This window comes from Halichoeres trimaculatus, unplaced genomic scaffold, assembly GCF_033239565.1.
Source record: "Halichoeres trimaculatus isolate MK-OKI-2021-1 unplaced genomic scaffold, fHalTri1.1 fHalTri1_scaffold_17, whole genome shotgun sequence".
Lineage (NCBI taxonomy): Eukaryota > Metazoa > Chordata > Actinopteri > Labriformes > Labridae > Halichoeres > Halichoeres trimaculatus.
The window spans coordinates 7,923,214-7,937,952 of NW_027437195.1; the positions used below are offsets into that span (position 1 = coordinate 7,923,214).

At 41.9% G+C, this 14,739-nt stretch overlaps 1 protein-coding gene across 1 annotated transcript; it reads left to right on the forward strand.

Moving 5' to 3' along the window:
- The first annotated feature begins 4,892 nt into the window (after positions 1 to 4,892).
- Positions 4,893 to 14,739, forward strand: LOC141806756 (NLR family CARD domain-containing protein 3-like). Its single transcript, XM_074692426.1, has 8 exons — positions 4,893 to 5,038; positions 5,133 to 5,368; positions 7,286 to 9,140; positions 9,301 to 9,474; positions 11,487 to 11,660; positions 12,284 to 12,457; positions 13,101 to 13,274; positions 14,649 to 14,739. Exons 1-8 carry the CDS (start codon positions 4,908 to 4,910, stop codon positions 14,737 to 14,739), a joined length of 3,009 nt encoding a protein of 1,002 aa, XP_074548527.1. The 5' UTR covers positions 4,893 to 4,907.

The window sequence follows — 14,739 nt, forward strand, 5'->3', positions numbered from 1 at the left end:
CTGTAAGTAAGTGATTTGACCTATCAGAACATGCTGAGTAACCACACACATACACACACTGTTTTATGTTGTGTGATACATGCCCCTCTGTTGGTCTACCCCTTACAATCAGGACCCCACATCTCTGGTGAAACTCTCTGTTTCTTACAACCTTGACTTTCTGAATGGCATTCAGCCCTCAGAATTCCGAGCACTTTCCGCTTCTGTCATATTTTTACTCACTGTGGTCTCTCCATAAAGTGAAGTGCAGCACCTCTGTAGATTCAGGACACGTCCCAAAACTATAATTGCGCTCAGAGAGAAGAGAGAGGATGGAGGAGACTGATCGGAGGAGCTATGATCGAGGAAACATGAAAGCTGGCTTTGGGGAAGTCTCTTCACTTACAGACGCGCCCCTGTATTGAATATCACTTTCTGATTGGACGCTGCAGCAGCTGAGACTTCTATACATGAAACTTCACGAACACAACAAAGTTTAATGAGAGAAAAGGCAAGCTTAAAACAGGCACCAAAGATCGTTCAGAAATTGATCATGTCTTCCCGAAACACGATAAACTGGGTTATATTTCAGAGTCCATGATCATATTGACTCTAGATTAAGGCTAAAAAATGTATAAATAATCTAATAATAACGCATTTCACGGGTAAATGATCAGCACACAGAATAAACAGAGAGCAGATTTTCTTCATGGTAATGTGTTTCTTACACAGGTTAAAGGAACAGACAGAACTCTGTTTATGTTTGATCAGAGTTATTACAGCGCACGTGCAGACACACAAACAGCTGTTAGAGCTGACTGACAGATGATCCAGAAGTGAACAGCTGATGCTGTCATCACTGAAACACGTCGCCTCATGTGACGCTCCAGAGGAGAGGATGTCCCATTGCTCAAAAAACGAATCTCCTCCATCCCTCTCCTCCCTTCATTTCCTCGCATCTCTCCCATGCATCTCTGGTGGGAGGGACTAAAACGCAAGTTAAAGATGCAAGTGGAGGAAGGAAGGATGGAACTTTGGAGCTTTGAGACGCACCCTATAAAATGATCAGGAAGAGGAGGGGCCTTTCTTTTGTGAACAGCAGAGGGCAGGCACAGACCCACACAGTAACGGTGTGGTATGAAAGCTGACAGGCTTTCAGGTTTGATCACCAAAAGCTGGAGGAAAACTCCTCTGTTGATTTTTAAAGAGGAAAGACAAACAAACTTAAACTTCCGTCCCAAAGGGAGCAACAAGGTGTCTCCTGTATGAGCGCGAAAAGGATTAACGATCAGCTGATGCGAAATACATGCGAGTGCCAAAGCGCAGCTCTCATCATTACAGTATCCACAAACTGATTAAGATGAAGGTTAAATTGCATATAACCCACACAGAGACAGAGGGAACTTATGCTACTAAATCTTATAAATTTGGACAAAGCGGAGAACAAAAGTTTTTTCCGCTACTCGCGGGATATTTAGGTCATGGCGTGAATCATTACAGCATAGAAATCTCAGAGGTATAGATAATAGCGCATCTGTAAACACTGGTAAATGATCATAGGAAGCATGGATTTGATTTCCTCAAGCAACTTTTTAGCCACGGTCCACATTTGTCTATGCTGTGTGAGCTTCAGGGCGGAACTCCATCGTGCGTGATGAGGAGTGATTCATTTTTCGATTATTTTTAAGATCTACCAAGGAAGCTTCAAAGATCAACCAGTCAATCGCGATTGATGGGTTGGCGACCTCTGTTGGTTAAGGATTGGTAGCTCAGCGTTAGCCTAGCATTTAGCTTAGCATGTAGCTAAATAACACCAACAGGTTAGTAAGTATTTAGCTTAGCCGTTAGCTTCAGAGTTAGCATAAATGGCTTGGCATAAATATCACATTGAAGTACTGGTAAAAGTACAATGGACTTTGAGAACTTATTTTAGCATCATGCTAATGCTTGCATTATGTTTCCTTTGTTATAGTTTTCACTCTCAATTGAGTAGTGATGAATAAACCAAGTTCAACTGAGATCTGACTCATCATCATTGAATTGGAGTTTGGCTAGCTGTCAATCTACGCACATTCACACTCAGGAAGGACAGTTGCAAGTACAGTAGCAGATCAAGCTTTTATCAGGTATTTGTTAAAAACACATATTAAATACTTTCCAAAAATATCTTAAGGACACCACGAAAACACCAAACAGAAACCTTGTCCTGTAGGGTGGTCTGATATCCTCAAAACTGACACCTGTCTGCACATCACTGACCATGACACTTTGAACAAAATCTAACGTCAGTCTGACAAATCATGTGAAGAAAAAAAGTTCACATGACGATGCATTATATTCACATGCACTGTCAACTGAGATCAATTTTTCTTCTTCTGGATGAAAGCTTGATCTATTGAAATAAAAAATATACACATTGAAATGTCTATTCAGAGTTGTTTGAATCCCTACATTCAGAGAAATGCACTGTACCAGTATGCAGACACAGTTTAAACTCAAAGATTTAAAGCTACTCACCCTGGAGTTCTGGTGGACACAGAGACGAGACAAATGCAGAACTCTGAACTAGGCTATTTGTTCAACTGCAAAAGTACCACCCATAGCAATCATTCTTTTCCTTTATAAACAGAGTTTATCAGAGAGTCCAGCCCAATGGACGGAAACCAATTTAGATGTTTTCCTGTTAGATAAGGAATTTGGACTGGCAACGTGAAGAGTACTGTCTTACAGGAAACTCATCTACAGGAAACAGTATGTATGCTCTGGAGAGCCCCTAGTTTGTCAAACTAGATTTCTAACCCTTTAAATGATTTACTAAAATGCCACAATCTGCTATACTTCATGAGCAAAACAGACTACAGTCACGCTAACCTCTTAATTGAGCCACTCAGGCACTGAAACTAATAATGATTAAAAAAAGATAGTGTAAACAACAATAATCTACACACCAACAAATAAAACAGATATTGAATGTTTTTTAAAGATGATAACTTTAAATTAAAAGCCTGGTAAAGTACTATAAATAAAAACAGCAGATCAGCATCTGTTTTAAAGATGCTTTGAGGAGGATCTGTTTTAACTGGACTGCATCCCCACCAGTCTCTCACACACTGATGTAAAAATGTGGCTTTTAACTAGGCGTGTTTGTTTTGGGACAAATTTTCTTTGTTCAAGACAACTTCTTACCAGATACAATGCAATGAGGTAAGGTATTTAACAGTGCAGTTACATAGCGCTGTTGTTTAAAGCAAACAATGGGCAACCGTAAGTTTACCGTTTGTCAGTAGCCGGCTATACAGTATGTAGCACTACTATCAGCCCGGTGCTCAGACATATCCATAGGCTAGCATGTTAACAAGTAGACTATCAGTTCGTACTGTTGTTTAGTAGCTGTCCATATGTAGCGCTGACAGCCCGATGCTATGAGACGTGTCTGTAATGTGTAACGTAAGTGAATTCTGGTTATATCCTGTCAGTCATCTACCAATCAGAGCTAACGTAACCTCACTCTTCATTTTATTGATAGACTCTCAAGTTTGAATAGATCACTGCAGAATAACTGCTGACTGTGGGTTGGAATGAACATTAGCACAAATAGTGCTAACAGCTCCTGACAGTTAGGCTCCAGTGTCCACTATCACGACAAAATTAATCACAGAAATCATTTTTAGCAGAGAAAAACACAGATCTCTCTTCTCACTACTAAACTTCGTCAGCTGGTGTGGTGTTGTCATAGAGACTTGGATGTACTGTAAAGTGTGGATTACAATCAGGCATATCCCCTCTGGAAGGAAGGGAGACTTTTTCAAGATCACTTTCAAACTCCTCACCTCCCCCTTAAGTTCAACAGGAATACGAACCAACCAGAGCTTGACATATACCCACCAACCCGCCAAACGCGAGTGGATTTCGGCTGTTGTGGGACACACTGCCACTCCAACTAGCCACTTCGGTGGGTTGTATTATTAAATTGTAGTTTTCTGAAATAGTATCTGAAATACTAAACCCATTGTAATATGAGACTATGGGACAACTTGGTCCATTCGCGTAGTCTTTTGCTGACATAACGGCTGTCAGGCGCTCAGACATCTCTAGTCCCTGTCTTGGGGTGCGTCTCAAAGCTCCAGAGTTCCATTCTTCCTTCCTCCACTTGCGCCGTTCACTTGCGTCTTAGTCCATCCCACCAGAGATGATGGAGAGATGTGAGAAAATGAAGAGAGGAGAGAGGATGGAGATTTGTTTTTAAAGCAATGGGACATCCTGTTCTTCGGAGCGTCACATGTGTGCTGTTTAGAAGCTCACTGATCATTTAACAGTAAAATGCGTAATTGTTAGATTATTTATGAGTTATTTAGCCTTTATCTGGAGCAAATCTGATCGTGACCTATGAAACTTATTTATACAAACTTGTTTATTGTGTTTCAGAAAGTCATGGGTGGAGTGCAGGCAACTCACAGGGCAACTCACAGACTTGGATACGGCTCCTCCATATGTTTTATTGTGGATGCAAGTGAGAAGCTCCAAACAAGTAGCAGGTATTCTGACAATAAGCTCACACACACACACACACACACACACACACACACACACACACACACACACACACACACACACACACACACACACACACACACACACACACACACACACACACAAGTAGACTACATACACACACACAGTTCACAGACACACGGCCAGGTGATCTCCTGTAAATAGAGGAGGTCAAAGTAACACAGATTATATGACTCAGATTTATTACAGCGGGGAAGGTGAAGGTGTTCAGGAAGTTCACTCTCCATTTAGAGTCCGAGACCAAAGCAGGAAAGTGAAGCGTTGTGAGTGTTAATCCAACATTTGTATCATTTTTAGGATTTGAGCTGTCAGTAAGAGTTTCTGTTTAACCGCTCAGACTGACTTCAGACCAGAACATGAGTGTTAGAGCAGAGGAAAAGGAGGACAGAGCAGAGTCTCCTGGACGCAGTTGTCTGTCTTTAAAGAGTGACCACTCCAAAGGTCATCCTCCACTCTTCAGTAATGAACCTGGACCCTCAGACTCAAGGTAAGACACTGAAGCGGTTTTCACTCATGCGCTCCTGATATATTTTTCTATATTAGCCAAAAAATCCTGAAAATATAAGGACGTGTGTTCACAGGATGAGGGAGAGGAGTCGTGTTTCAGTGAAGGAGCAGATGTCCTGCTGTGCTGTGTGTCAGGACGTCCTGAGGGATCCAGTCTCTACCAGCTGTGGACACTGGTTCTGCAGACGATGCCTCACCTCTTACTGGGACCAGTCTGGTTCACCAGGAGACTCCTCTTGTCCCCAGTGTGGAAAAAGACCCAGAGCAGGAGCTGGACTTCAGACAGCCCATCAGACCAGCCCTGAACAAAGTAAGCCTGTACGCCTGTCTGTTTGTGTTGTAAATTTTAAAGTTTATTGTTTTATTCGTTTGTTTCACAGAGGAACTGGCTAGTGGACATCTGCTATGTGACTGATAACATTGTTTGATAAAGGGAAGTGTCCATCTGCACAAAGCATAAACTCGAGACATGTACACTGTAAAAATGAAAACTTAAAATTGTTGGCCTGACAATGTTTTTTTAGTCAGGCAAACATGAAATGTTTTGTTGTGTTGAGAACAAGCTAAAATCAGTTATTTCAACTACCTTTTATAAGTTTGTAGTGTAAAGTTGGTCTTATATAAAAAACTTAGGTTGGCAGAACTTAAAATTGTAGGTTTGAGGCTATGACTAAATTCTTTGAGTTGGCTCAGAAAGAACGGGGTTTCCAACTCAAGACTGCAGGGGTCTTTCACTGCACTTTCAAGTTCCCACATGTTCTGCCATTTTGTCTTTGCACTTGCACTGGGTGGATGTCGTCCACATAAAGGTGAGTATTTTATTTGAGTATTTATTAAAATCCAGCTTTGTAGTTGGTAAGTGATTTTAACTTGATTGCCGATTGATGAAAACTTATTTTTTGTTTAAGACGGCATGGTTAATACAGATATGTTAGCCACATTGAACATTAATTAGCTACCATGCTAGTGGTTGACTGTGCTGTAATGAGGTGCTGCTTCATCAAACCACTAACCCGGGTGAGGAGGTGCTTTTAACGTGATACTCCAGGATGGGACAAGTTGGGTCCTATCACAAGGTTTAGGGCAGAAATTACCCCTACAGCAGTGTTTTTGTGCGGCAGAAGCCCAGGGCGCACACACCAAACACCCCCTCCCTGCTCGTCAGCTGGTCTCCTCTGCACTCAGATGGGGCCATTTTTTACTTGACCAAAAACACAAATAAACGGACTCCCACCGAAAAAATCTGATATCGGTCTGCATTCACTCTTTATTTAGAGAATTTTCAGCGCGTTACTTTCACAAATAATTACTAATTTTGAAATCAGTGTTGCACAGTTAAGTCGGTGGAGCAGTTGGATAGTGCGCTTGGTCAGAGTCCAGGAGGTTATATGTTCAAACCCAGCTCTGGGCAATACATGGTGACTTGTGAAGTTGTAACAACTTATTTTTTTTGTGTGTGCAACTCAAAATTTCAAGTTACGTTACTCATTAATAAGTTATCTCAACAAAAACTTATTTGTTCGTTCAAACTTAATATTTTTAGTTGGACTCAAAACTCAAAAATTCTGTGGAGACTGTTGCCTTGAAATTTTAAGTTGACCCAACTTTTTTATTTTTACAGTGTACTGTGAAATGTGTTTTATCTGTTGACCGTCAGATGAACTTTACAACATCCTCTTTTCTGTCCTGCTGTGTATGAGCAAGCGAGGGACTGACTCTTGGTGAACATCATTACAGACTCTGCAACACTGTTCTGTTTGCTCTCTCTTGCAAGAGAATAAAGACCAGGCAAGGTTTGTTGTGCTCTACTTTAGACCGTAGAGAAATTCCCAACACACTGTGAACAGGTCTAAAACACAACATTAGGATTGAACACACTAACATGATCCTGTCTCACAGCACAAAGATTTTTAGGATCATCATCCCAATTAAAAGCCAAGTGAAATGTAACTTCATCATTTTTCTCCAGCAGATATCTGCTCATACTTCAATTATCTGTAACTTAAAGCCAGAAGAATTCATCGTTGACATATTTTGGTTTAAACAGATTGCCCTCTGTCTCTTCATTCACTGTCTTCTCTGTTTGCTTTTTAGTTTGGTTTGCACAAATGGACACAGAGAGCTGTGAGGACTCTGTGCACATCTTTTCATATACTGATGAGTTCATGGAAACGTCACTTCATTTTCACATCCTCTTTATTTTTCTCACTCTTCTATATCTTTCCAGAGCCAGTTGGTCTGCAGGAGGTTTTAAATGAACACAAGGTCAGTCTGAGGAGGAGATATGAACGTGTGACTGAGGGAAGTGATGAAACCGGAAGTAGAACCCTCCTCCACAGGATCTACACTGAGCTCTACATCACAGAGGGACCAAGTGAAGAGGTGAACACCCAACATGAGGTGAGACAGCTGGAGACAGCCTCCAAAAAGAAGATCCTCCAGGACACTCCCATCAAGGTCCAGGACACCTTTAAAGCCTTACCTGAGCAACAGAAAGTCATCAGAGTGGTTCTGACAAACGGCGTGGCTGGGATTGGAAAAACTTTCTCAGTGCAGAAGTTCACTCTGGACTGGGCAGAGGGCTCTGAAAACCAAGACCTTAGTCTGCTGCTTCTGCTTTCATTCAGGGAGCTGAACCTGATCAAAGACCAGCGCTACAGTCTCCTCAAGCTGATCCATGTTTTCCATCCAACATTAGAGAAGCTGACAGCAGAGATGCTGGCTGTCTGTAAACTGTTGTTCATCTTTGATGGCCTGGATGAATGCAGACTGTCTCTGGATTTTAACAACACTCATCGTGTGTCTGACGTCACACAGGAGTGCTCTGTAAACCCGCTGTTAACTAACCTCATACAGGGGAACCTGCTTCCCTCAGCTCTGGTCTGGATCACTTCTCGACCTGCAGCGGCCAATCAGATCCCTCCTTCATGTGTGGACAGGCTGACAGAAGTACGAGGCTTCACCGACGCCCAGAAGGAGGAGTACTTCAGGAGGAGGTTCAGGGATGAAGATGTGTCCAGCAGAATCATCTCACACATCAAGACCTCCAGGAGCCTCCACATCATGTGTCAGATCCCGGTCTTCTGCTGGATCACTGCTACAGTTCTGGAGCACATGATGAGCACAGAGCAGAGAGGAGAGCTGCCCAAGACCCTGACTGACCTGTACTCACACTTCCTGCTGGTTCAGACTCAGAGGAAGAAGAAGAAGTACGCTGAGGGTCATGAGACCAGTCCTCAGGAGCTGATGGAGGCTGACGGAGAAGTCCTCCTGAAGCTGGGCAGGCTGGCATTTCAACATCTGGAGGAAGGAAACATCATGTTCTACCAAGAAGACCTGGAGCACTGTGGTCTGGACGTCACTGAGGCCTCAGTGTACTCAGGAGTTTGTACAGAGATCTTCAAAAGAGAGAGTTTGATCTTCCAGAAAACCGTCTACTGCTTCGTTCATCTGAGCGTTCAGGAGTTTCTGGCTGCAGTCTACATGTTCCACTGTTTCACACACAAGAACACAGCAGTACTGGAGGACTTTCTGAAGAGACAAGACTGGGGACATGAACATGAAGACAAAGATGAAGATGGTGAGGATGTTGATAAGGATGACAATGATTATGACTCTTGTTTGACAGTCTTCTTGTATAAAGCCATGAAAAAGTCCCTGAGAAGTAAAACTGGTCACCTGGACCTGTTTGTGCGCTTCCTTCATGGACTGTCCCTGGAGTCAAACCGGAGACTCTTGGGGGGTCTGCTGGGTCACACAGACAACAGTCCAGAGATGATCCAAAGAGTCACCAACAACCTGAAGAAGATGAACAGTCGTGGGGTCTCTCCTGACAGAAGCATCAACATCTTCCACTGTCTGACAGAGATGAAGGACCCCTCAGTCCATCAGGAGATCCAAGAGTTCCTGGAGTCAGAGAACAGATCAGAGCAGGAACTCTCTGAGATCCAGTGCTCTGCTCTGGCCTACATGCTGCAGATGTCAGAGGAGGTTCTGGGTGAGTTGGATCTGAATAAGTACAACACTTCAGAAGAGGGACGACAGAGACTGATTCCAGTTGTGAGGAACTGCAGGAAGGCTCAGTAAGTTTACCTGAGATCAGCATCATGAATCAGTTTGATATAATAGTTTAGATCTGAAAACAAACACACTATAAATCATCATTACTATGAAGATCTGATCAACTTTGTTTACATCAAACACATTATAAAGTGTCCTCTCTCATTCAAATGAATTCTACAGACTTTCACGCTGTTGGCTCACAGAGATTCATTGTGAGGTTGTGGCCTCTGCTCTGAAGTCCAACCCCTCCCATCTCAGAGAGCTGGACCTGGGTTTCAACCAGCTGAGGGATTCAGGAGTGGAGCTTCTATCAGCCGGTTTGGAGAGTCCACACTGCAGACTGGAGACTCTGAGGTCAGTTCACTGGCTGAAGCTCTTTCTTTGTTGTTCAGCTTTTGTTTGAGTCTTTTCCAGAGGTTTTGCTTTTTTGTTTTGTACATTTTGAGATTTTTTTTTTTTAGCATTACATTTAAAAAATCTTGTGCGATAAATATTTTGCAGGAGTGCTGAATTCTTGTTGGAATCAGTTATAGTGAAGGAATGAAGAGTTGGACTGAGCAGGTTTTTAGGCTGCCCTAGACTCACGATTGTGAAGCTGTCAAATATTGGGTTTTATTCGCCATTGCACGTTTCAGAGCAATGAAACTACATTTCAGTAACATCCCATTTGAGAACATTCAGTTCAGTCAGGACCACTTTACCAAAATAATCTTTATTAACGTGCACTGTGTCAATTGGCAGTATGGTTCTGTTCTGGGACTCCCTGCTCTCCCACGTGCTTGCGTGGGAAGCCTGAGGCAGGAAGAGCACACCTTCCTGCCCATCATGAGTCATCATGAACTGCATAAGCAGGGAACACAGCAGCAAAAAAGAAAACTCAGATAGAGCAATGCAAACAACATAAATACATTGACAGGAGGAGGTGGGTTGCAAGATGCCATCAGAGGAAGCAGGAAGGAGGCTGGGCTAGAGCTGTTTAAATAGACTGCTCTGAATGCAATTTTCCAATAGGAGGGGGACACCGGAGTCAGCTGAGCAATCAGCTGATCTGCACCAGTGACAGCTAAGCTGTTAGAGCTTGACGTTGTGGCCTGCCTGAACTAATGCTAGGCTTGATTGACCCCCCCCCCCACGCCGCCTTAGAAGTCAAAATCTTTTTTTTGTTGTTTTTTTTGTTCATAGTGCCAGGTTAAAGCACATTTATTAGAAAAGTTGTAATCACACTGTTGACATGGGATAAATCCACACTTGACTCACACACAACTTTATATGAAATAAATAAAAAAGAGGAAAAAGGACATACCACGGAGTCATGCTAGTCCTTTCTTCAGGAGGAAGTTACATCATGTGAAGCAGGTCATGTGATTCCTTAAGAAGAGAGAGATACCATTTGCTATTTTTCATATTGAATTTGATGCACAGGCGGTCCTCGAGTCACAAACAAGTTCTGTTCCTACGACGCGTCGCAACCCAAAATTCTGCAAGTTGAAATTTTACCCTAAATACCCTCAAATTTCTAAATCACTTTCCAAATATATGTATTGTACTTCATATTCATAGGAAAACAGTTAAAAAAACAATTTAAAAAAAAGGTGAGGATACCAAAAATTACAGAGCACAAACACAGACAATCTACACTATGACGGGACTCCAGACAAAGTGGGCTATGCTGATGACCACGTAGCACTGTGTAGCTGTATATTCATACGCACTCCACGTCAAAAACTAGTACGAACATAGCGGCATGACTTCAAACCTTCTCTATTTTCTTATGTACATCTATTTATTGGCATTGTAAGTCTAAATGACAAAAAGTCGAGAACCATGTAAGTGGAGGACCTCTTGTATTGCCAAAAAGAAATATCTAATGTGATTACCTCAACTAAATAAAAAACACAATCAAAGCGGTTCTTGAACAAACTGATTTTATTATTGATTAGCTAGCTAGAAAAATATTTTTATTAAACTCTAACATTTAATTAGTTGCCATTCTTTTAAGAAGTAATCATTTCCATAAGAAATGATAGTGAACATATAAGGTTTTTACTTTTGTAAAACCAATGCATATCCCATGGTCTTCAAAAATCCCTTATCTATATATTGGCCCAGCAGCTGTGACTGGCTGCAGGCTCCACATTAAACAGCCAATAACACAAAACAGGCATTCCTCATCTCTGGAGGAATGTAACACAACGCTGACATTAATATTTGTGAGAGCTTCTTTTCACATTTTGTATTTTAGAGTTTTTAACCTGAACAATGTTGGCTTCAGCTGTTTGGACTCTCATATTTCATCTTCTTCATCTCTTAATGGATTGTTAAACACTGAATGACTTCTGAACTTATACCATTTATTTTTTATTCAGATTGAGTTTCTGTAGATTGTCAGAGATCAGCTGTGCTTCTCTGGCCTCTGCCCTGAAGTCCAACCCCTCCCATCTGAGAGAGCTGGCACTAAGCTTCAACATACTGCTGGATTCAGGAGTGAAGCTGCTGTGTGGTTTCCTGGAGAGTCCACACTGCAGACTGGAGACGCTGAGGTAAAGTCATTAACTATCTGTCAGGGGAGCATGTCCTCATCAGTTATATATCCCCTCACAGACTGTGATTGGCTGCAGGCTCCACATTCAACAGGCACCCTGAACAATTGTTGTGTATGCATGACAGTCGGTGTCTGAAGGAGTCCCGACAGCTTTACTGCAGTTAGCTTGATTAGACTAAATAGATAAAAAAGAGTGGGGCTCACAGTGTACATGAAAAAACCCAAAGGCACAACTCAAGAAGAAATTAAAGTCATTATTAATGATTAAATGCTCTCAGAGTAAAAAAACACAAAATCACAGTAATGCTGGAGCACCTTTTACAGTTCTACGGTTTCATTTAGTTGATGCTTTTGTCCAAAGTGACGTACAACACAAGCAAGAATTTATACAGAAGGAAAACCTAGTTACTGCGACAAAGTGCCAGAAGTTTTTTGGCTGCAGGTGCTGCCATCAAGCACCTGATATATATTTTTTTAGTATAATAAAAAGTTCTGTGAGTGTGAATACAACATTTATGTTGGATTCAGCTGTTTGGACTCTCATTTTGAATATTCTCCATTCTGAACAAATGATCAAACACTGCGTGGTTTCTGAACTCAAATCATCTATTTTTGATGCAGATTGAGGGACTGCAGGTTGTCAGAGATCAGCTGTGCTTCTCTGGCCTCTGCTCTGAAGTCAAACCCCTCCCATCTGAGAGAGCTGGACCTGAGTAAAAACAAGCTGCAGGATTCAGGAGTGGAGCTGCTGTGTGGTTTTCTAAAGAGTCCATTCTGCAGACTGGAAACACTAAGGTCAGTTCACTGACTCTCTGTTATGTTGCTCTGTTTAACAATGGAAGTTAACTTTGTTCATACATCCCTTGCATTTTCGAAGTTTAGCTTAATATGCCTAATATAGTCTGCAGTCAGAGAAAACTGTGTAAAAGTAAGTTTAACACCCCCCGCCCCCCACTATTTTTGGATATATTTAAATGAATGTTGAGAGTTTTCTTAAATAGTCACATCTGGACCCAGAGAGTCTTCCAAACTCATTTTAGCTTTGTATTGTTGTATTGTAACTTTTTGATAATTGTTTATATTCTGTTCAAAGTTCTCAGATCAGCAACATGTTATTTATGTGTTGATGCGAACAGGAGGAAAGTTCCTCTGCTCACAGAGAGGCCTGTGATCCCAAATTTGACTTAACAAGCCTCAGAGTGATATCACACTGCCAGACACAGAGACTGAGATGTCTTTGGAGAAAACAAATCTTTGGGAAAACTACATTTCTATGACATCATTATGATCCCCAGAAACAAAACAACAGAGTCTCTGTGTTTATCTCAGGACAAAGATCTCAGATCAGGACTTTGTAAATCTGAGCTATAAATTAAGACATGAACACATCTGATGGGATGATAAATCAATTGTTATTTTCATTTATGCTTTTATTTAGGTTATGGTACTGCAGTTTTTCAGAGATCGGCTGTGCTTCTCTGGCCTCTGCTCTGAAGTCCAACCCCTCACATCTGAGAGAGTTGGAACTGAGTGAAAACAACCTTCAGGATTCAGGAAAGAAGCTCCTGTCTGAACTTGTGGAGAGTCCTCTCTACAGCCTGCAGACTCTGAGGTCAGTTCAGTGTTGAGGTCAGATCTTACTTCTTTAGCTGCAATGTAACACAAACACATTTAGTCAGAGCAAAGAAGGTTTTTGTTCTGATAGACCCCAAGCGTCCCAGCGACTGCTTTCCTAAGTAAAGCTGTGAGAGAACAATGATGAGCTGCAGGGAGTTTTTTGTGATGGTATCTTTGAGTCTTCTTTTGTTAATCTTAATGCCTGGTCACTGTCTGGATCTCTTTCCTTCTTTTCTACAATAAATGGGAAATGACTGCACTGCTTTACTGGGAGGAAGAAGAGTAAAAAAAAGGGGAGAGCCTACCCTGCGGCAGTCAAGTAGTCACTTAACATTTTAACAAGGATGTCATCAAACATTTTAAGAAGGATAACACCAAAAATCTTTAGAAAGTTTTGAGAGAAAGTTACCATGCAACGTCTTAGGAATTTAAAGGAAACTTCCCACTGAAAACATTATGACAAAAATCTTTTCACATTTTCAGAACGTTTTTAGAACAAATTCTAGCTGGGATTCATGTGGCCTCACCCACTGAGTTTACTGAATGGAGTGATGTGCTATGGCTAGAAAAAAGAGAAACTTCACATCGCTGTAGACTGAAACCAATTTATCTATTTGTGATGTGAAACTTAATAGGCCTCATTTACATTCAGAAAAAGATATGGTAAATCAAAATCCTACATCCCTGGTGATGCTTACATTTAAATGTATGTCACATTAACAAGGGAATGTCATAGCTGCAGAGTTTGATTCTTTCATTTCAATGTCCCAGATGACTAACCACCAGGCACCAGACAGAGAGCCAGCCCCACAGAGCCAGCAAAGGAGTGGGCTCCCGTCAGCCTCCTGTGCTGGGCAACCCTGTGGCTCTGACAGAGAAGGTCCTGGAGCAACCAGCAAAGATGTGTCTGCTTTTAAGATGAACTGTTCCCTTGTGACCATAAATGAAACCTTGAAATGGATAAATGCAAACTTAAAATAAGGGTTGAAAAAATGAGTTATGTGTTTTCAGTGTCTTACTTGCAAGTATACATTAAAGGCACTGGTTAAGGTCCTGTCTCTGCCTTACAGCCTCCACGCAAGGCTGTCCTCGCCAAGGTGGTGGTCACCAGGGCTCTCTGGGTATAGTGTCCTCCAGGTGTGGCACATCTAAAGGTACTTGGTTGTCTTGTGCAAGTTGTGCAGAACACTTCAGGCAAAAAATGCAGTCCCCCCAACTGAAGTTGTCATCAGATGGGACTTAGTCCAACAGAGGAAACTGACATGGATTTCTCTTTAAGATACAACACCTGTGGTGGCCATGCAATGATTGGCAATCTGTGGTTATAGGCAACCAACGTGCATGGCCTGTTCATACTTGATTTCCACAGTCGTGGTGCAGGTTGCAGTGTGTGTGACATCAGCTTTGTGCGCTTGCCTGGTGAGAGAGCTGATGGGCCCCTCTCCGGATCACTGTATTGA

Bases quoted from the DNA above. Each gene is read 5' to 3' on its own strand.
- LOC141806756 (XM_074692426.1), top strand. From the start codon at position 4,908: ATGAGTGTTAGAGCAGAGGAAAAGGAGGACAGAGCAGAGTCTCCTGGA. The intron at 9,141-9,300 runs GTAAGTTTACCT...TGAATTCTACAG, and splicing joins AGGAACTGCAGGAAGGCTCA to ACTTTCACGCTGTTGGCTCA. The intron at 13,275-14,648 runs GTCAGTTCAGTG...TGATTTCCACAG, and splicing joins TACAGCCTGCAGACTCTGAG to TCGTGGTGCAGGTTGCAGTG.